This window comes from Typopeltis vanoorti, chromosome 3 (assembly GCF_054136105.1).
Source record: "Typopeltis vanoorti isolate ZY-2024b chromosome 3, IOZ_Tvanoo_1.0, whole genome shotgun sequence".
NCBI lineage: Eukaryota > Metazoa > Arthropoda > Arachnida > Uropygi > Thelyphonidae > Typopeltis > Typopeltis vanoorti.
The window spans coordinates 110,044,841-110,071,968 of NC_143551.1; the positions used below are offsets into that span (position 1 = coordinate 110,044,841).

At 35.0% G+C, this 27,128-nt stretch overlaps 1 protein-coding gene across 3 annotated transcripts in view; it reads left to right on the forward strand.

Moving 5' to 3' along the window:
* The first annotated feature begins 4,354 nt into the window (after window positions 1-4,354).
* LOC150108464 (uncharacterized) overlaps window positions 4,355-27,128 on the forward strand; it is a 132,475-nt gene continuing 109,701 nt past the window's right edge. For 2 of the 3 annotated variants that reach the window (XR_016550656.1, XM_090415869.1), the window contains exons 1-2: window positions 4,355-4,445; window positions 9,343-9,531. Coding sequence is in view for 2 of the 3 variants with exons in the window: in XM_090415869.1 (XP_090271995.1) it covers window positions 4,394-4,445; window positions 9,343-9,531 (241 nt within the window). In the remaining variant the exon portion in view is untranslated. Of the gene's footprint in view, window positions 4,446-4,683; window positions 4,899-9,342; window positions 9,532-27,128 lie in introns of those variants that run through there. The other variant, XM_090415870.1, reaches the window with a different exon arrangement.

Consider the following 27,128-nt stretch of genomic DNA (forward strand, 5'->3'; position numbering starts at 1 on the left):
ACACCACTAGCCACAGGCCTTCTTTTGGACTCTACTCCTGAATAAACTACTCTTTGATATCTCTCCATCAACCAACCACCTATCCATCTCACCAACCCTATATCCATTCCCATATGTTGTAGTTTACGGATTAGTATTCCAAATAGTATCCTGTCAAACGCCTTTGCCAGGTCCAGCAGTATCACTGTAAACCCATTTCCCTTATCCAGTTCAGCCGTCACCTTGTTATAAAACTTGAGCAAGTTACTGAAGCATGATCTACCCTTCACAAAGCCATGCTGTCCCTGTACAGTATCTCGTTTTCATCAATCCATTCCTGTATTTTTCCCTTGACTACTTTCTCCAAGACCTTGACAATGGCTCCTGATATGCTGATCGGTCGGTAATTTGCCACCATAGTCTTGGATCCTCCTTTATGTAGTGAAACTATTTTCCCCTCTTTCCACGCCTTCGGGACTAAACCAGACCCAAGACTCAGATTAAACAACATGGTCAAGGGCACTGATAATTCTTTAGCCGCTTCACGCAAGATCCATGCCGGTATACCATCCAATCCCACAGATGTGTTCACATTAAGGTTCTGTAATAGACTAGTCACCTCCACTTCATTCACCACTATTCCCGTATAAACCAATGGTTCCTTCATTTTTTCAATGTCACCACCTGGATGATATAATTATGCAAAGTGCGCGCTCAGTAACTCCACTATATCGACTGATTCAATGACCTCCTTACCATCGTCATTCCTTGAAATCATTTTGCCGTGTACAGTATTTTTCTTGCTTGCAGCATATTGAAAGAACTGTTTGGGATTCTCTTTATTTGCAAAGCTAGTTTCCTTTCATAATCCGCTTTTGCTTTTTTTACCACACTCGTTACCTTTCTGGCCTGCACTTTATACCGTTCGTGTGCCTGCAGGTCACCCCTTTCATTAAATTCCCTCCACAGTTGTCTCTTTTTTTGCAGCTCAAGCTTAATTGTGTTATTCATCCATTTAACCTCTACTTGTTTTATTATTCGGACCCTAGGTATACAATCAGCCATAACCTCCTGTAAATGCTCCTTGACCACTTCCCATGCTCTATTGACATCCAGCCCTTGCAGTTGTACATGCCATGGCACTGATCCAAGCAATCTCCTAAGCTTGTCATACTTGCCAGCATGGTAATTTCACATATACCCTGTCTTAATCAAAAATTCCACACCTTTAGCCACCTCCCAGGTCAAGACCTTATGATCACTCTCACCAATAGGTGGCAACATGGTCATATTCATTACAGTTAAATTGTGAGATGCTATTACCAGATCAAGCACTCTCACACCCCTAGTATTTTCAATTACATGCTGTCTCAGATAGTTATCCCTTAATAATTGAATAAAATCCATTTCCTTCCTCACATGTGTCCTCTCCTCTTTCCAATCAATGTTACCATAATTAAAATTCCCCATAATAATTACCCTCCTTTCACTCATTTCATCAATTTGTTTATGCATACTATCTCCACCATCTATTCCATCACCTGGTCTGTAGCAGCACCCAACTGTATATTTTATTCTGCCAGTCTCAATCTCACACCAAATAGCCTCAAATGAGCTCCTTTCCCTATCCTGCGATACAACTTCAATTCTCCTTGGCTGCAGTTCATCAGATATCATCAATAATATCCCTCCCCCCATTTTGTTCTCTCTGTCCCTCCTAAACACACTATAACCTACGCATTCTATCCTACTAACTATATCATCTTCCGTCAGCCATGTTTCACTAATGCCAATAACCTGTGGCCAGGAAGAGCCAATCAAGGCCAAAAATTCTTCCTTCTTGTTCCTAATACTCCTGGCATAAGTATACATGAAATGCAGTGGTCCCTTTGTCCCACCCCTATATTGATGCGTTATTTTAAATGACCCATTCCCATTTTTTGTCCTTAGTGCTGGCTCGGGTACATTATATACATTCTTATACTCATCTGTCTCACTGATGTCTGCATATCCATTCCCCCCCCCTCCTTGGTAGGTCTAGTTTCCCTGGTTTTGCACATCCATTTTCACTTCATTCAGCAACACTCTTTCCAGTCTCTGCACACCAAGTCCATTCAAATGCAGGCCATCCATCTTGTATAAGTCCTTTCGCCCTTCAAAATCATTCCACACGTTCACGAATTCCACACCACACCGTCTGCATAACCTACGCATAATATGTCATTTGCGATTATGGCCCTCCTTCTAAACTCCTCTCTGTCATACCGCGGCAACAGACTAACCATTCTAACTCTGTCACTCTTTTCTTTCGCTACCTTTAACAATAATTTCACGTCCTCTCTCATAAAAAATTTATCACCTTTCAATTCATTCGTACCCGCCACAATTATTAATTCTTTCACCCTCTGTTTTTGCACTCTAATACTCTCACTTACATCCTTAAATTTCGCACCCAGTAAGTACGATTTAGTTACACTGCCATCTATCACCCCTCTTAATAACGAGTCACCATACAACAATCCCATCCTTTCCATACAACATCCCATCCTTTAGTTACTAACAGTATAATCCACTAAAACCTTTTCTCCTACAGGGAATAAGCAAGACCATTTAATCACTTGCTAACTTTTGGAGACTGAGGAGGAAGTTCAATTTTCACCAGTAGCCAATTAAGCTGGCTCATTACTATCACTAATTATAAATGGCTGCTAGTGAAGGGACAGTTGGCAAGTACCACCATAGGCCGCTAATCCTAACACTTGTTGGAACATTTTCTGAAATAGTGCGTGTTTTATGGTGAATTTTTTTGATTTTACGCGACGAAAAAATCCGAGAATAAACCGCTTGCACATGACAGAGACAGACTAACTTGGAACCCAGTCAAAGAAAGGCTTAGAAAAAGTTCGTCTAGTTGGCGACTAGAATTGAATTTACGTGTTTCTTCTGGCAGACTAGCGCTGTAAATGCAAGCGCCACTTGAACTGAGCTACAAAGGTGAACTACACTCTTAACCTTGTACAAATCACAATCGTCCCATGCATCGAATACTGCTTAAACATTTGGGGGAGGGGAGGTTCCCCAAGAGCACCCTAAAAATACTGGTTGCAATACAGAAGAGGGCATTCTGACTGATTAATGACTCATCTCTTACTAAACCACCCAACCATTCTCACTCAGACGATTATTGTCTATTGTATGCATCGTCGGTAAATATTTCCATGGCAAATGTTCTTCAGAAGTATCAATAACATCCCCTGTTTTTACTAAATCCATTCCACTTCACACTCATAGAACAAGTTTCTCTTCCTCTTCCATTTCCACTGCTGCTGCTGTACTTTGGAACTACCTCCCATTCCATGTGTTTCCTAAGAAATTCAATACACAAGCCTTCCGATGCGAAAAAGTTCTTCCTGTTCCAAATCTCTTATCATACATGCTATTAACGTACTATTATTATTTATTATTTCATGCTCCCTCCAAGGAGTCCGAAGACTCATCGAGAGAAGACACCTACTCCATAACTCTCCGTGTCCGCCACTACACGAACGTCAACTACCATCATCATCATCTACTTTATTATATGACACCTGTGGAGAATTCATGACTAAATAAACACACGTAATAACCACATTAACAATAAGTAAATATTTCATTCTAAGTATCTTAGGACATCGTCAGTACAGTTAATTCAAACAATACTAGGAATAACATACAGTTAGGGTGCATGATTACAATGGAATCCCAATAAGTTTTAATTCTACTGCACGCATATTGGGATTCCATTGTAATCATGCTCCGTAACTGTATGTTATTCCTATTATTATTTGAATTAACTGTACTGACGATGTCCTAAGATACTTAGGATGAAATATTTCATCATCATCAAATTCCTGCCATGTACCCTCAAGGGGTGTACAGGATATGATAGTACTATATGAAAAAAATTACATCATTACTAACTTCCTATCTACAATTTTCCTCCAAATCAGTCTGTTACTTGTCAAGACTCCAACATTATCAGATCTTATATTTCTATCGTCTAAGACACTTTGTACCGTATCAATCCACCTATATCTTGGTCTTCTTCTGGGTCGTTTTTCTGCCAACCTGGCAGAGAACACTTGTTTTGCTAATCTTTCTTCGCCCATTCTGTTTAATATGTACTTATTAAAACTTATTACTGTGGTTGTTATGTGTGTTTGTTTAGTCATCATCATCATCTACATCAATGCCATCTACTATAGGTCGACAAACAAACAACAAAAAAAATAGCACTAATCTAAATAACAATAAATGGTTATTTATGATAATAGTACGGTGTTTTACATGCCATCATCATCATTATTATTATTAAAAAATATTTTCCTGAATTTAAGAATTTTATTTCTTAAAGTAGCCGAGTATCATTGCAACTATGGTATTCCTGCGGGCGAACCCAACAAATATTGTGAACACGTTTGCTACAAGTATGATTATTTAAATTGTATCATAATGAGTTCTGATGAAAATTAATAGTAAATATTGGTTTTGTGAAGTGAGTTCTAGATTGCTGATGATATGGTATAATATAATATTCTATGTCAATTGACGATCCCAAAGGTTTTAAAAGTTTTATCATTGGATATATATATATATATATATATATATTTTTTTTTTTTTTTTTTTTTTAATTACGGCAAACGTTATTTTGGGGTTAGCTGTTGGAAAAGTGAACGACCAAAGTTTTGAAATTTGTGGCATTTATAATTTTGCATTACGTCGAGAGGTTTGATGTTATCCATATTTTACGGATAAATGATTCAAACTTTAAGTATCCCTTAAAGTTTAGAGACATCAAGATTTATTTTCTTTCGAAGTGAATCCGGCGGTTGGAACTGAAAAGGGGCTAGTTCATTCCATATCCACTGAAGATTAAAAAGGTAAGGCGTTTGAAACAGTGGCTTGTTCTTCTGGCTTCAACATGTGCTCAGATTGCATTTTTCATGACTTAGCCATACCATTTAGGCAAACGATGAGTCATCATTCAAAAATTTACTTCCATTGTATATTTTATATAAAGTAATATGAATTATTACTTTATATTGGGTAATGGATGAAACAAAGAAGCAAATGTGTTAGTTGCTTCTTTGTTTCATCCAAAGAAGCAACTAAGTTATTTTATTGGTAGCCTCCAGCAACCTTTGGAGAAGCTACAGTTCCCAGCTTTTCACTTTGTGTGCATGTTAAGACTAGTGTCACACAAAATAAATGTTTGATATCTTCATAAATAAAGATAACTTCTTCAATTGGGGCCAATTTAATGTGGAATGAACTAGGCAAAAGGAGATATACCAAGCAATATTATGTTTGTTCAAATACCTACCTCAGCTGTGAATTAGTTAAAGGTCTTATGATGTTAATTTTTTTTATGACTCTCATCCAAGAAAAGTTGTAAACCTTTAGTATATTGGTATTGTGAGCTATTATTATTATGTGACACCTCCAGGGAGTGGGAGTCCAAGGACTCATCGAGGGAGGTATTTAATTTTTTTTTTTTTTTTTTTCACGTCCAAAGACCCTGCTTTGATAACTAAACAAGGAACTTTTTCAAGTCACTTTAGGCTTTCAGTAAGTATGGCAGTGGTTCATAGTGATGATGAAATTCATCCTCCCCACCATACTAATTACATGGAAATTAGCAATTTTTCTTTTAGGAGTGCTGTAAATTGTCTAGTAATTTATAGAATTGTTAATATCATAGTCTATCATTTATCTGTTTTTTTTTTTCAATAGCAGTTCCATCTGTTAAAGGTTAAAACCAAAAGCATAATATCACAGATAGGAGACGATAAATGAGAAAAATGTTAACACATGCCATAAACTATGGATTGTAGTTTTTGCTATTTGAGGATGCCTGTTTCATACATAACAAGGAAAGAATGACTATGAGCAGTTAGTACTATGAGTTTGAAATTGGACTGTGTATAGGTGGTTGATTCTTTGCTGTTCTTAATTTAATTAGTTTTGAAGTGAATGCAAAATTATAAACACCAGTTTAGGTGAATAATGACTGTTGCAAGTAACTAGAAAAGGCTGAGGCAATTATGTGTTCATGCACACTTGTGTGTGTGTGTGTGTGTGTGTGTGTGTGAAAGAGAGAGATGGAGACACATTAGAGAGCTGGTTTGTGGATTGGAATTATGGCTGAAGTAACTAAGACTATAAGGCCAGTATATTATGCCTGTCAACTGCATGTTTTCTCCGACAGAGTTTGTTTTGTTGGGTGAAAAACCCTTCCACTTCTGTATGAAACCTTAATTTGAAGACTTAATGAAGATTTCTCACATTCTGCATAGGATTTGAACTCAAGTTTTTCCAGCAGAAGGGTAATGATAGTAAAGCAATTATTTGAATATGTAGTTCTTTGAAAAGCTGAGTCAAATTCGTTAAATGTAATTGAGATACTGACATTCTACTAGTCTGTGTAAAGATTAAAGACATGTTTAAGTCATATAAGGCTTTTTTTTTACCTACACTTGGCACTGATGTGCTGTTGTCCTGCAACCTTTCATTGTGGATCAGATATTTAAAAAAAAAAAAAAAAAAAAAAAAAATCGGTCTCACATTGATTTTGTATCAGTATTTCACAGCGCCGCAGACTGCTTTTCAATAAGGCTTTATATTGAGCTGTGCAATTAGTTTTTAATTAATTATTTTTTTTATATATATATTACAAATCTTGTGTTGCTCATTGTCATGGCATTTCGTTTACATTGTAAACAGGCTTACAGTCATAAGAGCTGTAGCTGTATACGTGAACCTGTTAATTGTCTGACAGCTTGTGGATTGTGTATATTAGTTGTATAATTTGGATGTGAGTCATTACCTTCCATATTTCCTCATGTTTAAATCTGCCTTATGATTATTTGGATATCTTTTAACCTTGGTTGCTTCTTAATTAACATTATGTCATATTTGCTTTCCATCTGAATTATTTATTGAGGTATAGTATATGCATTGTATTTAAAAATGGAAGAAATTGTTGCATTACATAAGTGGATCCTTTTCCAGCTGGTGTGGGTAATATGTGACTTCCATCAATGAGTCCCTGACTCCCTGGAGTTCTCTGTTAATAATAATATACTTCAGTGGCTTATGCTTATAAGAGCATATTGTGAATAAAACAACAATTTAATGGATAAATGACTAGAAATATCTATCTTTCTTTGCTTCATCAAATTCACATGGTTCCTCAAATTAGAAGCAAAAAAGAAGAGAGACAAATGTTCATACTTCAATCAGCTTAAAATTAATTGCAGGTTGTTGCTACTGTGAATAACACATTAACATGAAGAATGGTAAGAATGCATCAGTTGAATTTTATTGATCATTGTATCTATATCTAAAGCATTGTATTATCCAGTGACTGAAGTCCATATTATACACTGTTCAAAATTACCCAACAGTTTTTGCAGCAAATTCCTCTCTTCCCTTTGCAAAAGGGTGAAAAATGACTGTATATAATATTTTAATAGTCTTATTTTATAATGAAATGAATATAATTAAAGGCAGTTTTTTATTTATTTATTTTTATTTTTTTATTCTCAACCCTTTCATATATATATTCATTTTGAAATGTCATTCAGCTTGTTTACATATCGTTTTGAAACAGAATGGAATCTCTAAAAATATGTGATGCCTTTCTCCCTCCCATGCATCTTTAACCTAATATTGTGTAGTACCTAGTGCCAAATTGGTATAATAAATTTAGTTTAATCCTTTATCCAAGTGTGAGCAAACAAAGTTTGGGCCTGAAAGTATCTTCAAGAGCACTCCTTGCAAAGGTGGAGCAAGATACCAACACTCCTATCTCAGTATCTCCCATAATGCAAAACACATCTCCTTGCAGATATGTCTAATGTTATGCATTAAGGGAAGGGCCACAACCCAGACTAGTTTCGACCTTTATTGAGGTCTCTTCAGCGGGAGCCAGGCCCAAGTGGAGATACCAGGCAGAAGCATTAGCAGGTCATCTCTACCTATAGGAGTTGCCAAATGGTGTGCCACCTTTTTTTTTAATAAATTACTCTGGATTTAGAGAAAGATGTTGAAAGTTTATTTTTCACTTGGTTAGAGTATAATAAATTTAGTGTTGGTAACTTTCAACATCTTTCAACATTTGTTGGTAAAGAAAGTTGGTAACTTTCAACATCTTTCTCTAAAGCCAGAGTAATTTATTAAAAAAAAAGGTGGCACACCATTTGGCACTGCCTATAGGTAGAGATGACCTGCTAATGCTTCTGCCTGGTATCTCCACTTGGGCCTGGCTCCCGCTGAAGAGACCTCAATAAAGGTCGAAACTAGTCTGGGTTGTGGCCCTTCCCTTAATTTATTATAAACTAAATTTATTATACTCTAATGCATAACTTTAGACATATCCGCAAGGAGATGTGTTTTGCATTATGGGAGATACTGAGATAGGAGTGTTGGTAGCTTGCTCCACCTTTGCAAGGAGTGCCCTGGTGTTGTTACCACCTAACCCCAGTCCTGAAGGTACTTTCAGGCCCAAACTTTGTTTGCTCACACTTGGATAAAGGATTAAACTAAATTTATTTTACTCTAACCAAGTGAAAAATAAACTTTCAACATCTTTCTCTAAATCCAGAGTAATTTATTAAAAAAAAAAAGGTGGCACACCATTTGGCAACTCCTATAGGTAGAGATGACCTGCTAATATTTCTGCCTGGCATCTCCACTTGGGCCTGGCTCCCACTTAAGAGACCTCAATAAAGGTCGAAACTAGTCTGGGTTGTGGCCCTTCCCTTAATGCATAACATTAGACATATCCGCAAGGAGATGTGTTTTGCATTATGGGAGATAGGAATGTTGGTAGCTTGCTCCACCTTTGCAAGGAGTGCCCTGGTGTTGTATCCCCTAACCCCAGTCCTGAAGATTCTTTCAGGCGCAAACTTTGTTTGCTCACACTTGGATAAAGGATTAAACTAAATTTATTATACTCTAACCAAGTGAAAAAAAAAAAAAAACTTTTCCCAAATTGGTGACATGAGATTAGATAGGAGGGTCTTAATAATTTATAGATAGGTAAGTTCCTCTCACTGATGTAAAGTCTGAGAGAGAATGCAGGCATTTTTAAAATCACCTAGCAATTTTTAAACTTTGAGATATGGCAGTTTCAACTTATGGAATCTTTTCAGTTGTTATAATTTTATCATTATTTTCTGATAATTCTAAGAAAACACATGTTATTATTTTTATGGCTATGTAGCTTACTTTCGTTTAGAGTGTCCCTTTTACAAATGTTATTTTATCACTGGATTTTTAATAGCAGTATGCAGTAAAAGTAACTCTGTTTTAATATTATAGACATGACTGAAAAGAAGAGACTTTTTCTTGGAGGACTTGCTCCCGAGACAACGGAAGATGATGTGAAGTCATTGATATCAAGGTTTGGGAATGTATTAGGAGTCGAAATTCATACTAAAAATGATGAGCAGTCAAGAAGGGTTTTTGCCTACATAGATGTCCAAATGACATCTGATAATTTAGTTAAATGTAAGTTTCACCACTATCATAATAGGCTTTTTTTAAAAAAAAATTATGTAATTACTCATTATACATTTTTGTTATATACTCTTAAGTTGTGAACAGTATATACAGTATGATAGTGGTGTATGTGTGTATAATAATTACTATATATATTCATTCAAGGAACAGTTACAATAAGATATACACATTTGGCCGGCTGCATGAAATATAATTTGATTTCTGAACATTTTGTACATTTACATTTTTATACCTTATGAAGGGACTGGTAAACATAGTGCAGTTGCTTGAGGCACTTCTGTTAGTCCTATGCATTTTATAACTACCGTATATTGCGGCGTATAAGTCGACTTTTCAGCATTGAAAAAAAGTACTAAATTTTTTAGGTTGACTTATACGCTGGGTCAAAAATTGATTGCCTTCTAAGAAAAAACTAGTATGTATCATATTCTGTTAAATTTATTAGCATATACAAAAAGGGTAAATAAGTAAAAATATTTCAACTTATATCAAATTTATTTATAGAAAAAATTTTTTACATATTATATAATTCTTTATTTACAAAAGAAAATAGGTAGGTAACTACATAATTAAAATTTAATTTTCACTGTCTGAATGTATGAAAAGTTCATTGTACTCTGGTTCTGTAATTTCTTCCGGTATATCGTCATATAAATTGTATGCATTTTCTCCATCAGATTTAGCATCAATTTCGTCATCATTATAAACAAAATCATCTTCCAAGCCATCTAATTTGTTAGATATAGCACATTTTTTAAAAGATTTTATTACTGTATCTGGTTTTATTTCATCCCATGCTTTCACTACTCATTCACACATAGTTACCAAAGACGCATGTCGCATTTGTCCTCCTTTTGTGTAACTTTTCTCTCCTTCTTGCATCCATGCATTTCACTGTTTACATAAACTGTCTTTAAATGGCTTGTTTATACAAACATCCAACAGTTGCACTAATGTAGTTAACCCACTTGGAATCACTGCCATATTGGTATTATTCTCGCTTAATAAAGATTTTGTGCTCTCCGTTAAATGGGATTTGAACATGTCCCACACTAAAAGACTGTTTGGATTTTTTAATGCACCTTGTCGTGTATTCCAAATATTTTTTATTCACAGCTTAACTCCTGCTGCGTCCATCCAACCATTCTCATGAATATGGACAAAAACGTTTCTTGGAATTTTGATCTTTGGCATTGTTTTTCTTTTAAAAATTATCATAGGTGTTTTAATTTAGTATCATCAGCCATACAAGCAAGTACAACTGGGAAATGGCTTTTTTCATGTCCAGTTGTTTTTAAAGAAATAGTTTTACTTCCTTTCAGTTCTACTGTTCTATTCCCAATCATGTCAAACATAACTGGAGTTTCATCCATATTTCCGATTTGAGGCGATAAATAATTTTTTTGCTTTCTTTTAGCAATTATAAATCTTTGAAAACTTAATAACTTAATATAATTATGGCTATTATAGCCTGTTTTTGTTTAGGAGTGTCCCTTATTTTAATACATTGGCTAACATTACTCAAAAAAGGGGTATATATATTTTTTAGGGTGGGTGAATATAGAAGGCAATTATGGCAGAAAAATTTTATACATACCTTGTTTTTGGTTCTATGATGCCTTCCAATTCCAAGATCCTGCTGAAGGTTGTTTATAAACGGGGGGGGGGGGGGGACATGGGGGTGTGTTTTGATGCAGGAAATAAGTTTGGAAACCTGGGTTACTATTAATAATATATTATTTTGTTTTGTTTAGGGCCGCATTTTTGTGGGGGGAAACGAAGGGGAAGGGTATCCTTATGTGGAAACTGGGACGGGTTAACAGGGTGTAGACCGTTTCGGTCCTCGTCTGACCGTCATCGGAACCTTGTTGGAATGAGTGTAGGGCTGTGTCAAGGCTGCAAGTTGCATCTGCCAAATTAGGGCATTTGTGGTCACTACACGGCTGGAGGCGTGGCTTAATTTGTAAGTTCTAGATCGTCCAACATTTGGAAATTAGGCAGGGGAGGTGGACGTTGATAGAATTTTCATCGCATTTTATGGCAATAGTTTCGGATATTCTAAGCATTGTTTCGTTGTCTTGTTTGTCTATGATTATGGCCTTTGTCGATTTGGGGGATGTGTTTTAGTTCAAGGGCGTGAGCTGCAATTTCTGTCTTCCCTGTACTCTGTGTTTTGTTTTTCTTTTTGATGTTGCGATGTTTTTTTTGTGTTCAGATATTCCGGAATGGGAATATTGCAATCCTTGAAGTGCTCTTGTAGTCTAGTCCATAAGGACCTAATAGTTGAGCCAGTGTAGGTGACGTCACAGTCTTTTTGACAAGGAAATTTGTAGACTACGTTGTGGTGTTCGAGTATTTCTTTGTGAGTGAGAGATTTAGTAGGTTTTAGGAGAGTTGCTAATTTTTAGTTCGTGGTGAATACTAGCTTATAGTCCGTGTTTTTGAAAATGTATTTGTAGGCTTTGTATGTGTTTTGGATGTATGGCAATTTGATGACCATATGTGTCGGGAAGTCTTGTTTTGGTTGTATTATTGTTAAGATGGGATTTTGCCGTATTGTTCGCGTAATTTATTAGATGTGTGGGATAGTTGCGATTTTTGAAAACCTGTGTTAAATACTTTAGTTCCGTGTTAAGATAATTGTTGTTGGTTGAGAATTTGTAAGCATTGATAAATTGTGATAGGATGACTGATTTTTTAACGGAATATGGGTGGTATGATTTGGCATCATGGAACCAAAACAAGGTATGTACAAAATTTTTCTACCTCTTTTATTCTGCCATAATTGCCTTCTATACTCACCCATAATGCCCTAAAAAAAAAATATATATATATATATACCCCCTTTTTTGAGTAATGTTAGCCAATGTATTAAAATAAGGGACACTCCTAAAAAAAGCAGGCTATAATAGCCGTAATTATATTAATAGTGTTTAAGAGGAGTAACATGGGAATTTTCCCAGAAACTATACTTAACTTAATAACTTATCATCCAAATCCTTTGGCAGCTTCTGTGCGATTTTCGTTTTTAGTCGAAGATCTAAATTTTTCCTTTCCATAAACCAGCTACACCAACTCACTGTAGCTTTGAAGTTTTCGCTGTGTTTTTTATTTGTTTTGTCCCACTTCAAAGCAAATAAATGAATATTATTTCTCGTTATAATGAGTCCATTTTGGCGATTTTCTCTAACCCAATCCGCAACATTATTTTCCAGAATAGGCCACTTACAAATTCCTTTTTGTAATGCGCACTTATTTTTTGGCATTTTCATTATTAAAGTTTCATTTTTTCTCTAATTGCGAACTAGTTTTTCGTTTACTCCGAACTGACATGCAGCAACACGGCATTTTCTTTTGCAAATTTAATCACTTTGCACTTAAAACTCGCATCATATTTCATTCTTTTAAAAGGAACCATTGTGCTTAATTCACTATTGGTCAACTGGTCAATATGAAAAAGAAATTTTTTGAGTCGACTTATACGACGAATATACTATAAAAACTCAAATAAACTCAAAAAATTCCAATATCGACTTATACGCTGGAATATACAGTAAATTGTGTGTATATATATTTCTATACATAATAACAGTTCTTTATGAATTGAATGTACAAAATTAAGATAAAAATCTTACCAGTTGGCAGCAGGAATATGATGGGGGAGGAGGAGGGAAACAATTTTTTTTTTTTTTTTTGCAACTTCCATTCACTGGTTGAAATGCTAGTTGTTGAAAGCTGTTTTAAAAAATATATTCCCCCCCCCCTGCCAGTGTTCAAACCAGTTGTAACTTATGGATACGAGAGCTGGGTTAGAAATAACTCTTCGACAAAGATTGGAGACCACAAATAGAGTCCTTAGAAAGATTATGGAACTGAAAAGATGGCATTAATAGTGTATCATATTAATAACAATTCTATTAGGAAAGAACTTGACATTGTTAGCATTCAGAAATGTGTTAGCAGAGCTAATCTCAGGTGATATGGTCACTTAAAGAATGGGAGAGGAAAGATTAGCTAAACAAGTGTTCTTTGCCAGGATGGTAGGAAAAAGATCCAGAGGAAGACCAAGAAGTAGGTGGATTGATAGTAAAAAGTACTTTAGAAGGCTGAAATATAAGATCTAATATTGGCATGTTAACAGATAACAGGCTAATTTGGAGGAAAATTGTTGATAGGAAGTTGATAATGATGTAACTTTTCATGTAGTACTATCATAAGATCCTGTATATACCCTCGGGGGGGGGGTGTACATTGCCAGTTGAGATAATTGAAGTTTCATTATCTTTGTACAAGAATTGAGGTTTGTGGTAACATATGGAATGCTGTATAAGTATTCATTTTATGAGTGAAATTAATAATATCCTCTAAGTTTGTTAGCATAGGAAGTTACATGTGGTTGCTTTAACAAATGTTGTTTTTTAAATTAGCTCAGTTTTACTTTCTTCTTCTTTCTGACAGCTCAATCCTAGTTTGTCCACACATATAGTAGAGGACATGGGAAAAAAAAAAATATATATATATATAGAGAGAGAGAGAGAGATTTTATTTATTGTGTTTTGAATACAAAAAAAAAATCTACAAATTATTTTTGATCTGCTTTTTATCATCTGACACTGGATGACTGCCAAATGTTCCTGTTCCATATCTGGAAGAAGCAAACAAATAGCATAGCGAATAATTGTAGCTGTTACTTTAGATTTATCACATGGTTAGGATACATTTGTTTGCTGAATGAAATGCATCCTTAAGTCTTAAATTTGTATTTAAGTTTCATAGATCTGGAAAAGGCATATGACAGGTGCTCAGAGGAAAGCTCTTCGAAACTCTACAGTTACATGGTGTAAATGGGACATTATATTGAGCAATACATAGTTTCTATTTAAGCTGTAAATCAGCAGTTAGACTTGTAGCAGGTACAGGAAGATAGATGGTGTGAAGTAAAATCAGGTGTACAACAAGGGTGCACATTACCTCCACTGTTATTCATTATCTATATGGATCGCATTATGAATTAAAGCGGTATTAAATCTGATATCAGAAATGGTGATGTTAATCTTAGCTCTTTGCTTTTTTTTTGCAGATGATGTTATATTCTTAAATAAATCCAGTACAAGTCTGCAGTGTAAGATCTCTCATGATAAAGTGACTTCGTAACTTATCATGTTTGGTTTTACATTTTTTTTTTTAATAGGAGAATATAATCAGAAAATTTGTTAAATGATCCTTTATGTAAAATTATTGTATTGAGCCTTTGTTAAATTAATGTGGCACCTGACATCATCAAGTAAAGCTACTAAATAATGTTAAGTCAGTAAGATAATGCTAAGATTAGTGAAAAAATTCTGAAAATTGCCATGAATGGAAATTTCCAGAAGAATGATGTCATCATGTCCAGAGGTCAGTACGTGACCATAGTTGCCATGGATACATCAGCATGTCCGAAAGTAAATACGTGACTAGTTTTGAGAGACGTGTGCATGCACACAACAGAGGTTCAGGCCTATATAAGGCAGATCGTTCAAGAAGAAATTTGTGTTAGGATTGTTTATTTTTTATTTTTGGTCTTCTCTTACCTAAGTCCCCGTAATGTCAAGAATTGCTGTCGGAAGTGAAAGAGAAACGGTGTGAGCTCTGAGTCGTTTACCTTGATCACCGCCACGTGAGAAATGTCGAGTCGCCATGGAAGGAAGGAACTGTTCATTGCTGATATATTGAGGATCCATTGAGGAAAGGCACAGTCAACTACTCAAACAAGGAAGAAATGTGGTGGGAAAAACAAGAATGTGTCGGTAAGCAGAAAGAAAAATAAAAAGGAGACGTGTGTGTACGTGAGAGACTGTCTGCTGAACAGATATTGTAAGTAGTTGTACTGAACAAGAATATATGTCTATGTTTGTGATTGAATCTATATGAAGTATTGTATGTTAAAGCTGAATTAAGCTTAACGAATGTATGTCCTATATTCAAGTAATGTTATGCTAAATTGTAAGTTAGAGTAGAAAGAATTGAGAGTAATCAGAATACGGTAACAACTTTGTGTATATACCATATTGCTCTGTAAATAATTCCTTTTGACTTAATTAAATGGTTTATAAACAACATGCTGGATTGATTTCTGTCAGTGCACTATTCCTAAAAATATTCAAACTTGCATAAGATAGAAGTTATTATGATTTACAATTTAAGCCATGACTAGTTTAAGGTAAGAATAATATAAGTGGGAAATATAAACGATATCTGCTTTGTCTTTGATTTAAGATCTTATACTCTCGCACTGAATGTATAGCCTAACTGGCACAGTTGTTAAACAAATACATTTGTTAGACTATAGAGTGCAAGAGATAAGTGAAATAAATAAATAATGGCAGTTTATAGCATTAGGCAGTCGACCATTAACAATAGTTAAGTGAAAGAAGATACAAAGCAGGGTAGTGGAAGTACGAATTATAACAAAAGGTGCAGCCAAGAAGAATACAGAACATATAACCATACAGATTTTACAAATGGTGCAGTCTGCAGGATAAAGTCCAATAAAATTAGAGAATAAAATTAATATTGGATTGGGATAGTTTTGACATCAGTATCAATGTGTTGTATAAAAAGTTTGTCATATAAGTAATTAATGGATATAGAAGGTAATTCTGATACTTTAGTAGATTCTAATATAATGGAAGACAAAGAGTTCTTAAGAACTGCAAACCTGATTATTGTAATTCCGACATTTTCAGGAGAAGATAACGAAAATATTGAATCCTATTTTAATTTTGTGGAAGGTAGCAAAATGGTCAAATTTTCAGTTATTGATAATTCTTAGAAATAAATTAATGGGTAAGACTAAGACATTCTTAAATACTTCACTTATCTTGCGAGATACAGTAGATCATGCAAAATTTAAAAGTACATTAATAACGGAATATTCAAAAGCAATAGACACAAGCCTTAATTTATGGAAATTTCATAAATGCGTTCAGGACAGTAAACAAATCGTTCCGAAATATTATAATAGGTTATTAAATATAGCTGATAATTTAAGAGTCCCAAAAGATGAAAGGTCATACCTAGATTGGTCTGCATTCCACCAATTCAGAGTGGGCTTGAAAGGCAAATTGAAAGAGGTGGCCTACAAGAAAAGTGTTAAGTGTCTAGATGAATGTTGCCAACTTGTCAAAAAAAAGGAAGAAAGAAGACTTGGAGACATCCGTCAGTCGAGGATAAGTTAATTAAAATTTATGTATAATGAGTATCTAATTTTATAGTGTTGAACTTGTTGATATGGTTATGTCTGTGTATAAATATATATGTAAACAGTTTTTAAGAATATAAAATAAAAAGGTGAGAATGAATGAGAAGGTAAACTGAGTGATTATATGTAAGCCATCTCATACACGTTTAGTGAATTATATGATCATCTATTGGTTTGGCCATGATGGTGATTAGTCACTATATGCCTCTTTTTATTTTGGCCTTGAACACATTTGCAGTAATTATTATATTTACATTTAGCATAAGTATAAATTTGGATAATTTGTGGAGTTCATGCTGTTACCACCCTCTATATATCTCATGATATATGACAAGAACTTTAACTTGATGCAGGAATACATTCAGTAGGCTCTACATTATTGATTGACACACTATTTCATGCAGTCTGTTCTGATATTTTATTTAAGAACACTAAACATTGGAAAATACATATGGTCTTTGAACATTTATGCTATTATTTCTGTATTACTGTGGCTTCTGAAAGTTCAGTGGTGAGAAAATGTAAATATCGATGCTTTTCTCATTACATTCTTTGGACTGGTTTATATTATAGCATGGAATGACACCTCACTGGCTTTTGCTTTATATTTGCTTTTTAATGTTTTTATTATTACCATGATTGTTGGATTGATATAAAAAGCCATCAAAGGCTTAAAATGTGGAAAGGCAGCAGGAGTAGATGATATTCGACCAGAAATGCTGAAGTATGGTGGTATAAAAGTCTTACAGTGGCTGCACTGCATAGTTCAGAAAGCCTGGACAGAGGGACGAATTCCCGATGATTGGAGTAGAGCTCTCGTAGTACCCATATATAAAAAGGGAAATAAAACTGAATGTGAGAATTACAGAGGTATTTTCCTACTAAGTGTTCCTGGCAAGATCTATGCAAGTATACTTGAAAAACGATTGAGAAGAATTGTGGAAGAAAAGCTTGGTGAAGAACAAGCTGGATTCAGGCCAAATAGAGGCTGTCAGGATCAGATCTTCACTTTACGACAAATAGTCGATAAAGCATGGGAATATAACAAAGATCTGTATTTAAGTTTTGTCGATTTGGAAAAAGGCATATGACAAGGTGCCAAGAGAGAAGCTATTCAATATGCTACAGTTATATGATGTCAATGGGGCATTATATCAAGCAATACTTAGTCTTTATTTGAGTTGTAAGTCAGCAGTTAGAATTGAAGGAAGTACAGGAAGATGGTTTAATGTTAAATCTGGTGTGAGACAAGGATGTATATTATCCCCTCTGTTATTCATTATCTATGTGGATCACATTATGAAGGAAAGTGGTATTAAACATGATATCAGAATTGGAGATGTTAATGTCAGCTCTTTGCTTTATGCGGATGATGTTGAACTTCTAAATAAATCTGCTACAAGTTTGCAAGATTCCCTGACTAAATTGAATAACTGTTGTAATAGATATGGTATGAAGGTCAGCATTAAAAAGACAAAGACAATGAAAATAGGTAGAATTGTTGATAATGTCGACCGTGTTGTGAACGAGGAACCTTTGGAACGAGTAAAACATTTCAGCTACTTAGCACGATTTTTACTGAAGATGGTAAATTAAATATGGAAATTGACAACAGAATCAACAAAGCTGGTATGGTTGGCAGTCAATTGAATAAATTCATATGGAATAAGAGAGAAATGAGTCGGAACAGTAAATTAGCGGTATACAAGACGGTGTTCAAACCAGTTTTAACTTATGGATCTGAGAGCTGGGTCAGAAGTAAAACACTTGACCAAAGAGTAGAGACTGCAGATGTGAGAGTCCTGAGAAAGATTAGAGGCATGAACAGATGGCATCAATGGCAATATCATATTAAAAACGAGGATATTAGGAAAGAACTTGACATTGTCAGCATCCAGGAATGCGTTGGCAGAACTAATCTCAGGTGGTATGGTCACTTAAATAGAATGGGAGAGAAAAGATTACAAAACAAGTGTTCTCTGCCAGGTTGGCAGGAAAACAACCCAGAGGAAGACCAAGATATAGGTGGATTGATACAATACAAAGTGCCTTAGACGATAGAAATATAAGATCTGATAATGTTGGAGTCTTGACAAGTAACAGACTGATTTGGAGGAAAATTGTAGATAGGAAGTTAGTAATGATGTAATTTTTTCATGTAGTACTATTATGTCCTGTACACCTCTTGAGGGTATATGGCTGGAATTTGATGATGATTGTTGGATGGAAGAGAATCATAGAATACGTTGCTTAATCAATGTGTACTCTTCCATCATTTTGTTGAGGCATGGAATTTTCCTTGTTACCTTTTGCTAATCCTCACCTTCTCAAAATATCTTGAACAGAGATGTTGAAAATCTCTCTCACACATACACACACTCCAATCCCTTCTCTCTAGATCATGTGATTTTTTTTTTTTTTTTTTTGGCAAAACTACTTCAACAATTTGCTTCAGCCATTGCTTTCATCTCTCCCACTCTTGATGGATCATGTTCATTCTGCCAGATCACAAACTGTTAAGACAACTGTATCATAAATAATAGCATATAAATGTAACTATGCAGATAAATCTTTTATAAAGTTCATCAAAACTGTTTTCCCCATGTCTTGAAATGTGTCAATCTTTCTGAAGAATTATTTTTATACATTTAAGTTGACACTGAAGTAATTCTCTTTGAAAGTCTGATATAATATATCTTTTTTTTAGATATTCATTACAGGTGAAGAGATAGGTAGCAGAACACATCTTGATTTCTTCTGTCCATTTGCTGTCTTTAATTTTACTGCTTTGACAGGTCTCGATGAAATTTTGTATGTATGTTAGATGAATTTATAAAATTTATCACAGAAACAAGATTTAAATTAAATAGTAATTATTCACCAACTGATTCATTTCATCATATCTCTGCCTACAAGTATGACTTCTTTGAAATAATGTTATATTATTTTCCAAAAAAACTCGTCATAAATCATCTTTATTTAATATGGCAGATCTGAAAAATCTGATATAATATATCAGATCTTTCAGATCTGATATATTATAAACACGATCCATCATAACACGAACTTTATAAACACGATCCATCATAATATATTCATGAAAGATAGCATGATAGCTATCTTTCATGAATGATAGATCAGGTTCAAATAAGAACTCTTTCATAACTCGATAATCTTCATCACATGGCTGATATGTATCCTCAAGGGATATACAGGATTACTGAGATAGTTGTGCATGATTAAGTTTACATTATGACTTCCTATTGACAGTTTTCGGCCAAATCAGTTTGTTATTTGTAAGGACCTGAGAATTGTCAGCTCATATATCTGAGACTTTTCTCTACCTTCCTGGCATCAAAAATCTGTTTTGCCAACCTTTCAATTCCCCATCTGTTTAGATCATAACCAGCTTTGATTAGCTCTGCTTGCACATACCTGAGTGTTAACAAAGTCAAATTCCTTCCTAATATCTTTGTTTTTTATATCTTCATGATTCTGCCATTGATGCCACCTGCTCACTTAATTATCTATTGAATTTGAAGACATAACTGCAAAAAGGAAGTAGCTCCATTTGAGTCAAAAATTGAGCTATGGATTGCACTGTATGTTAAAATAAAAAAATAAATAAATCACTGAATAGATTGGTGTAAGTACGAGGCAGCTCCAACAAGCCATTGCAGATTATAGTACTTGCACCTTTCAACTTTGCAACTAATAGTCATGATTTCTTAAATATTTTATTGTAATTTTATAAAACTGTGTTGTTTGATATTTTCTGATAAATTCCCATATACCTTAGATTAACATATTTTTATGTGACTTGGTGCAAAAAGGGGGAAATCTCTAAATTTTATAAATTCATCTAGCCTCTGAGGAAAAAAGGATTTATCTTAGTGTGTATTCATATGCATATTATACATTAGCAAAACATTTCAACTTACAGTCTTAAAATATTGGAATAGTTTTTATTTAATTTCCAAAAGTTGATCAAATTGGAGCTGCCCCTTCTTGCTGCAAAGTCTTCAATTTCTAACCAACTTCTCATATCCATAACATAAAATGGTTTAAATGCCGTCTTGTACATAGTCAGCGTTTTGACTAATTTGTCTTATTCAATACAAATGTATTCTCTCCCCACCATATACCTACTTGCATATTCTATTTATTTCATATTTTTCTAAAGATTAGAAAAATAAATTACATCATCCATAAATTATTTATTATTATTAATAGACACCTCCAGAGGGGTGCTTAAGGGTCAAAGCTGTATAACTGAGAGGAGACCTCCACATAGCCTTTAAAGGAATGCGGAGAACCGACCAGGGCTTCTGACCTAATGTCCAATCCTCACCTTCTCGTGGTGCACCCTGTTGGGTATCTACTTTGATACTGAACGAACGAGGATGGGCTGGCAATTTGGGATTTAGCCGACCAAATTGTATTCTTATTGGTTAAACCAAAATAAAAAATGATGGTACAACATGACAAAATTTCATGCCGGCTGGGGCGTCGCCCGGTTAAACAAGGCCCCCGTTGTTTTCGCCAGGGAACCAGGGTGAACAGCGAAAAGTCAGCTACTGGAACAAATCTGAAAACAAACCCCAACTCAACATCACCAGAGTTAAAGATTGGTACTATCAATGTAAGAAGCCTGAATGGCAAAGATATGGAGCTAGCTGAGGAATTAGATAAGTACCAGATCGACATAATAGGAGTGACTGAAACAAAAAAGACCAAAACTGGTGAGATCTTTCTGAGCAATAAATACAAAATGTTATATTCAGGCAGTGACAATCAAGGAAAAGAAGGAGTAGCCATAGTGTTCAACACAAAATACGAGGCTAATCTTCTTGAATGGCAGTCAGTCTCAAGTAGAGTAATGTGGGCAAATATGAGAATAGGGAACTGGACAATGAGACTTATTTGTGCCTATGGTCCCACAGAAGGTTCTACTAAGGTAGAAGTGGAGGAATTTTTTGAGGCTTTAGAAAAAGCAACTGACACAATGAAAAAGGAAAAGTTGGTCCTTGTTGGGGATCTAAATAGTAGAGTAGGAAATGATTGTGAGACATACAAAAATATTTTGGGAAAATTTGGAGAAAAGAGCAAAGCTAATAATAATGGCAAATATCTGTTGGATTTCTGCTCAGGACATGGACTGGTTATTACTAACACCATGTTCCAACATAAAAATGTGCACAAATTCACATGGAAAGAAGAGGCTAGGAATAAGAAAAGTCTCATTGACTATGTTATTGTTGATAGTGATGTTTTCTCCCTGGTGCAGGACACCAGAGTGTACAGAGGATTTGAAATTGGAAGTGATCACTATTTAGTCTTGAGCAGGATAAAATTGAATTTCATATTGAAAAGAATAATATGTAAGAAAGTTTTAAAGCGAATAAAAGTTGAGCAGCTCTCAGATGTGAACTGTAGACTAAAATACAGAAATAATATTGAAAAGAAAATGAAAGAGGTTCAGAACAGAAATCAAACCTTGGAGATTCAGTGGCAAACTCTGAAGGAAACATTGATTGATTCTGCCAGAGAGGCATGTGGTCAGGTTGTGTGCAAGGATAAAAAAATCAGAACTCCCTGGTGGACACAGGAAGTTAAAGAGGCAGTGAAGGAAAAGAAGAAAGCATATCAAAAGTTCCTGGCAAATAAGTCAGCTTTTACTCTTACAGAATACAGAAACAAATGTAAGAAAGCTAAACAGTGTGTAAAACTAGCTAAACAAAAGTCATGGGAGGACTTTGGCAAGAATATAGAAAATAAATATCAAGAAGGTGGCAAAATATTCTGGAGGTTGTTGAAGAAGCTTAGGAATGGAGGAAAGAGTGCTGTAAAAGGAATTAGAGATGATAAAGGTGAAATGAAAACAGGAGAAAAAGATATCCTTGAAGTATGGAGTAATTACTTTGAAAAACTGCTAAATGAAACAAGCAGTGATGACAGCACAGTGATAAAAAAACACTGACCAGGCATGCAGTCAGGAATACATATCCATACTTGAAGTAGAAAAAGCCATCAAAGGCTTGAAATGTGGAAAGGCAGCAGGAGTAGATGATATTCGACCAGAAATGCTGAAGTATGGTGGTATAAGAGTCTTACAGTGGCTGCACTGCATAGTTCAGAAAGCCTGGACAGAGGGACGAATTCCCGATGATTGGAGTAGAGCTCTCATAGTACACATATATAAAAAGGGAAATAAAACTGAATGTGAGAATTACAGAGGTATTTCCCTACTGAGTGTTCCTGCCAAGATCTATGCAAGTATACTTGAGAAACGGTTGAGAAGAATTGTGGAAGAAAAGCTTGGTGAAGAACAAGCTGGATTCAGGCCAAATAGAGGCTGTCAGGATCAGATCTTCACTTTACGACAAATAGTCGAGAAAGCATGGGAATATAACAAAGATCTGTATTTAAGTTTTGTCGATTTGGAAAAGGCATATGACAAGGTGCCAAGAGAGAAGCTATTCAATACGCTGCAGTTATATGGTGTCAATGGGGCATTATATCAAGCAATATTTAGTCTTTATTTGAGTTGTGAGTCAGCAGTTAGAATTGAAGGAAGTACAGGAAGATGGTTTAATGTTAAATCTGGTGTGAGACAAGGATGTACATTATCCCCTCTGTTATTCATTATCTATATGGATCACATTATGAAGGAATGTGGTATTAAACCTGACATCAAAATTGGAGATATTAATGTCAGCTCTTTGCTTTATGCGGATGATGTTATACTTCTAAATAAATCCGCTACAAGTCTGCAAGATTCTCTGACTAAATTGAATAGCTGTTGTAATAGATATGGTATGAAGGTCAGCAGTAAAAAGACAAAGACAATGAAAATAGGCAGAATCATTGAAAATGTCAACTGTGTTGTGAATGGAGAACCTGTGGAACAAGTAAAACATTTCAGCTACTTAGGCACAATTTTTACTGAAGATGGTAAACTAAATATAGAAATAGACAACAGAATCAGCAAAGCTGGTATCGTGGGAAGTCAATTGAATAAATTCATATGGAATAAGAAAGAAATTAGTCGGAACACTAAATTAGCTGTATACAAGACTGTGTTCAAACCAATTTTAACTTATGGATCTGAGAGCTGGGTCAGAAGTAAAACACATGACCAAAGACTAGAGACCGCAGATATGAGAGTCCTGAGAAAGATTAGAGGCGTGAACAGATGGCATCAATGGCAATATCATATTAAAAATGAGGATATTAGGAAAGAACTTGACATTGTGAGCATCCAGGAATGCGTTAGCAGAGCTAATCTCAGATGGTATGGTCACTTAAATAGAATGGGAGAGGAAAGATTAGCAAAACAAGTGTTCTCTGCCATGTTGGCAGGAAAACGACCCAGAGGAAGACCAAGATATAGGTGGATTGATACGGTACAAAGTGCCTTAGACGATAGAAATATAAGATCTGATAATGTTGGAGTCTTGACAAGTAACAGACTGATTTGGAGGAAAATTGTAGATAGGAAGTTAGTAATGATGTAATTTTTTCATATAGTACTGTCATATCCTGTACACCCCTTGAGGGTACATGGCAGGAATTTGATGATGATGATGATGACACCTCCAGAGTGTCCAAGACCCATCGAGGGAGGACACCTACTCTACACCTCTCAGTCTCCTCTAGCCGTCATCCACCACCACCACTAGTATTTTTAGACAATCATAAACATCCATGTTCACGGTAGGATCCTAGTCACGGTGGACAATCAGTGACAGCACAGTGCTAGAAAACACTGACCAGGCATGCATTCAAGAATACATATCCATACTTGAAGTAGAAAAATTTATCAAAAGCCTGAAATGTGGAAAGGCAGCTGGGGTAGATGATATTCAACCAGAAATGCTCAAGCACAGAGGTATGGAAGTCTTACAGTGGCTGCACTGCATAGTTCAGAAGGCCTGGCAGAGGGTCAAATTCCAGATGATTGGAGTTGATATCTTTCAGAATTTCCAAGCACATTCCAGTTGCTGTAAATCCATTCACCCATCTAATTCTTGGTCTTTCTCTTTTCCTGCTTCCATCAACTTTAGCAAGCATCATCATCTTCTCCAGACTGTCATTTGCTCGCATAATATGTCCGAAGTATGACAATTTTTTCTTGATGATCATAGCTTCGAGCGAGCAATCTGGCTTTATTCTGTCTATCACTGATTTATTGATTTGCTTTGCAGTCCATGGTATTCTTAGTAAGTGTCTCCAAACCCATAATTCAAATGCATCTATCTTCCTTCTTTCACTCTTTCTCAGGGTCCAACTTTTACATCCATACAGTACCACAGGGAATACCATTGCTTTCACGATTCTGATTTTTGTTGTGAGGCTAATATCTTTATTTTAAAGATCTTGCTTAAATTTGTCATTGCTTTCTTTCCAAGTAATAATCTTCTAACTTCTTCAGTACCGTAACTACCTTTATCAATTTGGGATCCTAGGAGCACAAAATTGTTAACTGAAAGGGAAATAAAACTGAATGTGAGAATTACAGAGGTATTTCTCTACTGAGTGTTCCTGGTAAGATATATGCAGGTATACTTGAGAAACGGTTGAGAAGGATTATGGAAGAGAAGCTTGGCGAAGAACAAGCTGGATTCGGGCCAAATAGAGGCTGTCAGGATATTTTCACTTTACAACAGATATTTGAGAAATCATGGGAATATAACAAAGATCTTTGTAGATCTGCAAATGTCATATGACAAGTGACAAGAGAAAGCTATTCAAAACACTACAGTTATATGCTATTAATGGGCATTATATCAAGCAATACTTAGTCTTTATTTGAATTGTAAGTCAACAGTTAGAATTGAAGGAAGTACAGGAAGATGGTTTAATGTTAAATCTGGTGTGAGACAAGAATGTACATTATCCCCTCTTTTATTCATTATCTATATGGATCACAATATGAAGGAAAGTGGTATTAAACATGATATCAAAATTGGAGATGTTAATGTCAGATCTATGTGGATGATGTTATACTTCTAAATAAATCCGTTACAGGTCTGCAAGATTCCCTGACTAAATTGAATAACTGTTGTAATAGATATGGTATGAAGGTCAGCATTAAAAAGACAAAGACAATGAAAATAGGCAGAAGCATTGAAAATATCAACTGCATTGTGAATGGAGAACCTATAGAACAAGTAAAACATTTCAGCTACTTAGGCACAATTTTTAGTGAAGATGGTAAATTAAATATGTAAATAGACACCAGAATCAACAAAGCTGGTATGGTAGGAAGTCAACTGAATAAATTTATATGGAATAAGAGAGAAATTAGTCAAAACCCTAAATTAGCTGTATACAAGATAGTGTTGAAACCCATTTTAACTTATGGATCCGAGAGCTATGCTAGAAGTAAAACACTTGATCATAAACTAGAGACCGCAGCTAAGAGAGTCCTAAGGGCATGAACAGATGGCAGCAATGGCAATATCATTTTAAAAATGAGGATATTAGGAAAGAACTTGACATTGTTATCATCCAGGAATGTGTTAGCAGAGCTAATCTCAGGTGGTATGGTCTTGAACAGAACAGGAGAGAGTTCTCTGCTGCGTTGGCAGGAAAAAGATCCAGAGGAAGATCAAGATATAGTTGAATTGATACGGTAAAAAGTTCCTTAGAAGATAGAAATATAAGATCTGATAATGTTGGAGTCTTGACAGGTAACAGGTTGATTTGGAGGAAAATTGTAAATAGAAAGTTAATAATGATGTAAGTTCATGTAGTATCATAATATCCTCTACACCCCTTGAGGGTACATGTCAGCAATTTGATGATGATGATAAAATGGTGTGAAATCCAACATTGGGAATTCTTCGGATCTGTATTCTCAGTTTTTAGATAATAGTGTTATGCAGTGTTTATTTTGTAAAACAATAGGTGCATGTACTCTTGGTTTGGTATACTAGGTAAATGTGTAAAATATTTAATATGAAGACATAGAATGCTGGACTGGCATCTTTGAGGACTGTCCCCAAAAAAACCACTGTTGTTATGTAATGTCATGTAACATTAAAAATTTCATATAGGGGCAGCAAAGAGAGAGAATAAGTGATATAAAAAAAAATCTTTAAATAATAAATAATAATATTATTATTATGGTATGAAATCAGTTGCAACTGCAAGTTTGAAATTTCCAGTAACTAACTACCAAACTGGAAGTGTGTGTGTGTGGGGGGGGGGGGGAATGTTTAAGTTATATAGATATTAAACAACAATTAATATCTATATTGTTAGAAAATGTTAATTAGTATTGAGTATAACTCATGATAATAGTAACTGCATCACCTGCTTTAACTTTTTTTTTTTT